General features: G+C 33.7%; 1 protein-coding gene across 1 annotated transcript; it reads right to left on the bottom strand.

Moving 5' to 3' along the window:
• LOC127630054 (olfactory receptor 52E8-like) lies at positions 1–939 on the bottom strand. Its single transcript, XM_052107460.1, has one exon. The coding sequence runs from the start codon at positions 937–939 to the stop codon at positions 1–3; it is 939 nt and encodes a 312-aa protein (XP_051963420.1).
• Between the last annotated feature and the right edge of the window lie 8,107 nt (positions 940–9,046).

Here is a 9,046-nt window from a genome sequence, read left to right as displayed (position 1 = left end):
TTATTTTTTTCGAATAAAGTCTCTGATTTCAGCTGTGTTTATAACATAAATGATAGGATTTAGCATTGGTGGAACAGCATTTGCCAGAGATGTGCTGATGACTCTTGCATTAGGAGAGAGAGAAGTAGTTGATGCAACAATGTAAATGCATGTAAGGGGAAGAAAAAGTGATCCCACCAACAAAAGGTGAGAAACACAGGTCTTCAGAGCCTTAAAGCGTCCCTCCCAAGTTGTAATTTTACTTAAGGCAAGAAAAATGCCAAGATAAGACAGGACTATAACGGTCAATGGTGTGACAAGGTATAAAGCTGTGCTGAGATTTGCCATTAAATAATTAATGCTATTGTCATTACATGACAATCTATATACAGGTCCATGGTCACAAAAATAACTTTGGATCACATTGGATTTACAAAAAGAAAGTCGGTTGATAAAATACACTATCAAGGCTATCAGAAAAGCGTTAAAAGCCCATATTGCTGAAAAAATTAAAGACATGACAGTATTATTAACAATGGCATGGTATCTTAGTGGCAAGCAAATTGCAATGAAGCGATCATATGCCAGGACAACAAGAATGAGACATTGTGTACTACTAAAGAAGAACACAAAAAACATGTTTGCCAAACAACTATTGTAGGAGATGTACTGTGACTCGAAAAGAAAAGTTCTCATCATGTTAGGAATCAGAGCATTAGTTTCACCAATGTCAGCCAGGGCCAAGTTAAATACACCAATGTACTTTGGACTGTGCAGACTCCGGCCAAGAGCTATTATGAAAAGGACTACAGAGTTCCCAATTACAGCAACAAAATAAACGAAGAACAGGAAAATATAGTAACAACTGCTGTATGGTATACCTGAAAGTCCAGTGATGAAAAAGTATTCAGGATGAACAATGGAGATATTCTTGGAATAACCTGCATTTGTGGCACTCATATTTGGTGTTACGCCCAAGCTAAAGATATAAATAAACAGAATGACAAGAAAAACCTTCATATACATTCCCAAAACTACAGTACAATATTACTCTCTATTTTTAAATCCTAGAAATATTTATATCTGCATAAACATGCTAGTTAAATAACTTACCTGTATATAACCATAAAGCTAAAGAGCCTGATTAAATAATGTTGCGTTGCCTATGAGCTACTTTAAATTACTCAGCTGTAAATACAATTGTATTCCGTCATACAGCATCCCACTATCGACTGGATATACAGTATGTGTCATTGAATCCAAATATATATATATCTTCTGGTACATCTCCTGAGATCATTGACAACACATTAAAATGATGAATCACTTGTTGTAATGATTTGTAAACTACAATAGTTTACTAGGCCATTTGCAAGTCACTTAAATTTCTGAAGATTTTTTTAGCTCTTTAAAAAACAGATACACTCAAAAAAAGGGTTTTGGAGGCTGTTCACTTTATTTAAACATTTAATTTAGATTTAACACCACTGTGTCAGGTTTCTTGATCAAACACGATTGCGTCATGTTGAATAGGCGACTCTTTGGTGTAACTCGATGTGTTCATTTTGAAAGAGCTTGTTTCTGTCAAGCACGTTCAAAAAGGGCAACTGGCAGCGGGAAGTCAAGTCGAGTGTAGTCAATACATTTGTATTTGTACAGCACCTTTCACAACACACATCATTTCAAAGCAGCTTTACAGAAGATCAGGCATTAACTGAAGATAAAAATGTAATATCTATAATGTACTAAGTAAGTAAACAGATGAGACACAGTTGGCAGCAGTCATCAAGTGTTTCCATTTGAAGAGATAAATTTGATGCTGAGTAATTATTTAATTGGCATATATTATATTGAGTTTGTTAACTATTTTAATGTTTTCACAGGAGCACTACAGGATCATTGGAGTTAATTTGACTTATGAATAATATGCTTTATTTAAATGGATCTCCATGACTCCTTATAACTTGACCAGATTGCTTTCTTTAATCAGTAAAAATTTTGGTTATTGATGTTTTTTTAATTCTGTTGTTTGTCTTGCATTGCCCTATATTGTCAATATACAATGTATAATGCCAACTAACAAGGATTTGCCTGAATGAACAAAATGAACTTACTGTGTATTGAAAGAATCAATTAACATTTTTATGTGATGTGCAAAGTAAAGCAAGTACATTAAATACATTAAAATATTGAGCAGGAACAGACACCATTTACCGAGTTAAGTAACAAGTGTGTGTGTTTTTACTGTAAAATAGCCATATTGCTTTATTTGATCTAAATGGGCAACATTGGAATTAATTGGTTTCCCCTTTTTTAGGACTTTGAATGTGGTATGTACAACAGACTTCAGAACAATGTATTAGTTTCATACCGTGTGCTACCTATGAAGTCTCGTTTGACAGACACTGATGAAAGAGAAAACAGAATTGACATTTACATCTGGCATTATACCTAGTTCTAGTAACTTGACCTAATCGACTTCATCTAACGTGATATAAACATGTAGGCTAAACAATACAAGAAGGCTTAAATGTTTCAAGTTAATTGAAAACCATTCATTCATATTACATGAACACTATTAATTCAAGTTAAACGAACACCATTCATTCAGTTAGTTTTACATGGTCCATTTTATTGGGTTTCAATTTCTTCCATTTTGTTAAGAGAACTTGTTTTAGTCACATGGAACCACTGTCGATGACTGAATCATGTTCAGCCAAAGTGCTATTTTTTTGTGTGTAAAAAAATGTTCCTCTCCTGGCCTCGCTCTTCACAGATGTTGCTCAGCCACAGCCACATCACCACACACAATAATGTCATAATCAGCCATCAATCCACATATAACAAGAGTTGAAAATAGTTTTTTTAAATAGTCTTTTATTGTTATTATTCTGCTTCATCAATTTCTTGCTGGCCAGGGTTTGAAGCCCAATGGTCATTCATCACAAATGGCAGATTTCTCTAATTATTTTGCTGAACAGTGGCTCAACAGCTTAAAAGCTTGCAGCCGCAGCACTCATCTAAGCTGGTTCTGGGGTTTTTTTTTTGTCTTTGTCTAAAGTGCAAAAAATTACACAACAGCTTTTTATCAAATGTTTCACTGCTAAAATAGCCAAATCTATCAGATAATTCTCCCCGTTTATCTCATAGGAATGAACGAGTTACTATTGTAATGGCGAATTGATTTTCCCCACGCTAAACCATGCCCCCAGTGTATGACGCGTTATCTATTAAGGACCCCCTTTGTGTCCATCCTGCGGCTAGCCTTCAGTTTTATAAAGTAGAAAAAGATTCCTTTTGGTCTGGATCTTAGAGATCCTTGGTCTGAATAACTGATTTGGATTGTGCAATTCTGAATTATTTGGACATGGGATCTACTTTTAATTAAGTTTTTTATTCAATAACATCCGTCTATGATCGTGCCTGATCATAAATGTATAACTGTTTATTCAGATTTATATATATATATATATATATATATATATATATATATATATATATATATATATATATATATATACTTTAAAGCTCACCATTGAGAATGTCAATCCGTGCATTTTATCATGTGGCTTATTTAGCGCATTACCGCGGAGACATAACACATGTGGAGGCTTTACACTATTCTCCGCGGCATCCACGCACCCCATTGTGGGTGAACCACATTATAGCGACCATGAGGAGGTTACCCCATGTGACTCGACCCTCCCTAGCAACAGGGCCAATTTGGTTGCTTAGGAAACCTGGCTTGAGTCACGCCCTGGATTTAAAATTGTGACTCCAGCGTCTTTATTTGCTGAGCTACCCAGGCCCCAATAGTTATTTTTTATTAATGTTTTTTACATTTTGATTATCTTCCATTGTTTAAACAACTTTTTTTTTAAAGAATCAGGAGAATCAATACATGAATGACACTGTGAACAGGTTCGTTGAGCAATGGAGGAGTCAGGAGACAGCGAAGCAGGTTTGAGATCAGCACTTTAATATCTTTCTCGTACATAGGACTGTCACCGCCGTAGAAATGTAAACATAAACCAAAACAATAGCACACTCGGTCTGTGGAGCTTTCTGGATCCACTCTCTCTCTCCCGCAGACCGACACACGACCACACCCCCCCATGCCACAGACACTCATACCACAAAAGACTGTTGTCACCTACACATTTAAATATGTAGACTAATCTGCAGAATGGTTATTGAAAGAATCTTTTTGGTAATCAGATTAAAAGATTTGACTCATTGGAATGAATTCAAATTCCCACCATAAAACATTGTAATCTTGTATCTGGCACTGTAAATGATAGGCTTTATGTGTCTTTTAAATTACGTTCCCAAAACTGAAACAAGACATGATGTTCAGGAAAGTATGGAAGACTCTTATATTTGTCAGCCTTCATGGTATCTTCAACAGTAACAACAGAAGTCAAACTGGGCATTGATAAAATGTTGATAAAAATGGTCATGCATACTGCTCCAAATAAATTGTGTCTACTGTAGAGTTATATTCACTCTTAAATAATACAGAATTTTTCTGTAAAGTAAGACAAAATGAAAATGATATTTTAGCTTTTTGAACTATTTCTGCTTATTTTGCACTCATGACAAAAGATCGTTCTTTTGGTACAAAAGACACTCAGTGATACTCTGATGGAGACTTATATATGTAGGCCTACAGTATGTATACATTTGGTTGCATGTTAGATTTTATTCATTATTGCTAGACAATCAATTACAAATAGGTCAACAACAGATGACAGCTAAGACATCACAACAGGGAGACACAATAAAAATTATCAGTGTCCTAAAATCATCTCACATACCAACATGTTCATGTCAAAATGTACCCCTGATTTCCAAATTCAAATAAATTAGGAAGTATTACTTTATTTAGAAAGTGAAGTGTTTTATCAGATGATTTGCAAAATACACTTAGGAAAAGATGAGAGTGAAAAATATTTTTGGTGGCTAAAACTACTGTAGATTAACATGATATGTCAATATATGGTAAACAAATAAAAAGTTTCAGTTTGTTTTGTCTTGGGGTAAAGAGGATTTGAAACAGTGTAATACAGACTCTTTAAATCAGATGCATTCATAAATAAATGAATAAATATATAGCTTATAACTGCTGTTATCTTCTTCTGCAGAGCTTGAAAAAGAACCTATATGCCCAACCTGTAGCATTTAGCAACTCTATGCCTAAATTCCTTCTTAATTTGATCAAAAGATTTATTCCTTTTTAATAGTTATGTTAATTAAATTGTTATTTACCATGAAGAATTCATCATTCATAAATGCAATTCAACTGTTAATTATTAAAAAAATTTGCAGATCTATATTTAAACACTTTTTGAATTAAATCTCTTATTTCCTCTGTGTTTAAAAGATAAATTAGCATTGGTGGAACAACATTTGTCAGAGATGTGCTGATGACTCTTGCATTTGGAGTAAGAGAAGTCATTGCTGTAGTAATGTAAATGCATATTTTGGGAGGATAATGCGATTCCACAAAAGGTGAGGAATACATGTTTTCAGAACCTTCAAACGTCCTTCTCAAGTTTTCATTTTACTTAAGTCAAGAAAAATGGCAAAATATGATATGAATATAATGGTCAGTGGTGCAACAAGGTATAAAGAAATGTTGACATATGCAATAGAATAATTAATGCTATTGTCGTTACATGCCAATCTTTATATAGGTTCATGGCCACAAAAATAACTTTCAATTACATTGGAATTATAGAATGAAAGTCGGTTAATTAAACACACCATCCGTTTTCAGAAATGTACCACTGCCACTGACAAATGCATGCGATCATGTGTGTAAACAAACCGTGGAAACATGAGAAGTAAAGACCAGTGTCTCTGCTTTAGCATGTTGATGCTGGTTGAAGCACCTGATATCACTGTGGCTAGTGTTACATTTGCGTATTTAGAAGATTTCAGTGTGGTTTGCTTGTGAAACTATCACAAAATAATTCAAGTTTGCAAAAGAACTGCTATTGAAAGATGAGGCTGTTAAAATTGGAATATTGGACAAAAAACCAAGTAACAAGTTCCATTTGTGAATGTTTTTTTAATGTCATGACTGTTTGATGGTTTATGCTTTGCTTGAGTGAACAGTTTGATACATTCTGAAGAAATGTGTTTGGTGTATTTTATGTGTTAGCCCTGAAATCTAGATTTATAATGATGTGTTTAGGTTCTTCATTTTTGAGTTTTGAGATTGAGTTTCACACGTGGCTGTACTGGAAGTGCTGCATGATGTTAGCCAATCACAACAATGGGCATTTACATTTAAGTCTTAAAGGATCAGACAGTTTAAAACTGAGCGTTTCAGACTGATAGCAAGAGACAGGGTGGAAAATTACAATATATGAATAAATCGTTTTGGTGCATAAGTTTACTAACATTATAAGTGGACCCCAAAGAAGATAATACAATTGTAAAAAAAAAAAAGAGTTTGTCATGACCCCTTTAAAGGATTAGTTCATCTAAAAAAGATAATTCTCACATGATTTATTCAATTTTAAGCCACCCCAGATGACTTTCCTTCTTCAGCAGAACTGAAATGAAGAGATATGAAAATAATTTATGATATATGCTTTTTCTACTACTCAGTTTAGAGGTCTTGTGCATTTGTTTTGAAACTTTTAGCAAAAGTTGCATCACCTTTGATTGAAAGGTTGAAAGTGTTTATGTTCATCTGTTTGTCAAACTTCACCTGTTAATGAGCAGCCCTCATTATAGATGTTGATGTATTGTGAAACAGCTCTCACACCTGGGAAATCCAGATGAAGTCACTCCTCACCTGGAGTACTGTTAATGATTTGGAAGGTTTGTTTACACACCAAGAGCAATGTCTCTGTGATCTAACACTTCAACTTTATGAACATCTTTTTAACTTTCTTATTTTTAAATGTTTATTTTTCATTTATTATGTCTTTTGGCACAATAAATAACAAAGATCAAATTGCATAATATAGATCAAATTCAACACCAATGCATGCATACACAATTTAATACCCTTCTCTTCTTTCTATTAGGCCTAAAAGAAGGCCTTTAAGTTATTAAAGATTTTATTTCTTATTGAAAATTAAATGTGTACAGTAATCCTACTGTATATGTTTTTAGACTAATGTGTATGAAATAATTTTACCTTTTTTTGCTACAAATTTAGCTGCATATTTACTAATTTTGTTAAAATATTTACAGTTTGTTTATTGTTGCTGGAAGTAAATTTCAAGCGATCACAGCTGAATCTTTTTCTACAACAGATTTTCAGTATAGTGTCATAATAGTAGTAATATAATAACTAAGATCACAATGCTTACATCAGATGCAGCCCTTGTAGTTTATAATAGGAATAGAGGAGTAAAATGATTGATAGCTTATGGCGACAGCTTTAGTTTCATAAAACCTTTCATCTTTATATCTATACAGTTGTAAACTTTAATATACTTCTCTATATTCCATCATCAAGCATCGATTTGTCTATATTCAATCCTACTTAAATCAATGCACTTACCATAACATCTTTCATGAGGAGTCAAAGGCAGGTATTACATTATTATTATATGTAATAAGCAGATATTTTGAAGTAAAATTTAAATACCCTGGATTATGAATGAAGACCTATTTAAAGCACTTTCTGAATTACATGTTTGTTTTTTGCTTTGCATTGATGTGCTGATGATCTTGGCATTGTGTGAGAGAGAAAACATGATTGCAGCAATGTAATCACATAATATAGGTAAACATAATGATATTACCAGCAACAGGTGAGAAACACTGGTACTCAGGGCCTTAATAAGTCTTTCACATAGTGTTATTTTACTTAAGGCTTAAAATATGCCAAGATATGACTGGACTGTAGTGATTAATGGTGCTACAGCATATAAAGAAAGGTTAATTTTAGCCATAAGTTAATTCATATTGTTGTCATTACAGGTAATGACAGTTTGTCTTGGAGCTAGTTTGAATTGTTAAGCTGTGAATTCAATGCTCTTGCTTGTTCATTTGGCTTGACCTGACTTGATTTGCTCCATTTAATACTATATCTATATATCAACAGAGCACATTACAACACAATGATGCACAATAGCACAATATTTTTTCATTTCTATTTTGGAAATGAAAATCTCCTGATTCTAACTGTCCCATTTGTTATTGATCTGACACTATGCACACCTTGTAGCTATAATGCACAAATGTGTTTTATTTACAAAAAGTGAACAAAAAGTACCTTTTTGTTACTTCTGCTTACTAGAACAATGTTAAGACTGGCATTAATTTAGCTACATTAATGTCTCTCATCCACACTGGAATGCTGCTTTCATCTGCCGAAAACAGGCAGTTTAGAAAACGCTACCCATTACCACATGCTTTGGAAAATGATGACAGTATGTAACAAAATAGGATTATTGTGGACGTGACCTTAGTTGTTGGTGGAGGAAACCCCATTCTAGTGTGGATGAGAGGCGTACACTTAGCGAAAAATCAGTTTTTTCCAAAAACGAAGAATTTAGAAAATGCTGTCTTGTATCACATACTTTGAAAAACAATGACATTTGGAAATGCAAAATGTAGTTTTTAACCGAAAACATACCAGTGTGGAAGTGGCCTTAATTCATGATGTTCATTTGTGTATTCATAATTAAGGCAATAGATAGACTGCATTCTGAATAAATGGGGTTCATTTGTAGATTGTAAGGATAAATTATATGGAAAAACATGATGCGGACAAGTGATTCTGGGTAAAATCTGTTTTTTACATACTATTTGTCTATCAAAAGACATCAATCATCTCAAAGAATGTATAACAAACCCATACAGGGTGTTTCATGTTACAAATGCTTTGTTTAGATCATTTGTTCCCTCAGTAATTGTCAAGAAGGTCTGCTTGCAGTTTGAATGCTCAGAACTCTTGAGGGATAAAGAACAACAAGTAGCAAATTAGGACTCTGGGGAAAAGAGACTTGTCCTTTTGGATGTTACTGACTGTATAAGCAACAACACAGTAGCTGTTATGATGTTTACCATTTATTTCCCATTGACTGTCACCCAGCAA

The sequence above is a fragment of the Xyrauchen texanus genome, chromosome 36 (assembly GCF_025860055.1).
Source record: "Xyrauchen texanus isolate HMW12.3.18 chromosome 36, RBS_HiC_50CHRs, whole genome shotgun sequence".
NCBI lineage: Eukaryota > Metazoa > Chordata > Actinopteri > Cypriniformes > Catostomidae > Xyrauchen > Xyrauchen texanus.
The sequence above is the reverse complement of the archived record's forward strand: the minus strand, read 5'-3'. Positions and strand labels throughout refer to the sequence as shown.

Excerpts from the sequence above, each read along its gene's own strand:
- LOC127630054 (XM_052107460.1), bottom strand. The coding sequence starts at position 939 with ATGAGTGCCACAAATGCAGGTTATTCCAAGAATATCTCCATTGTTCAT.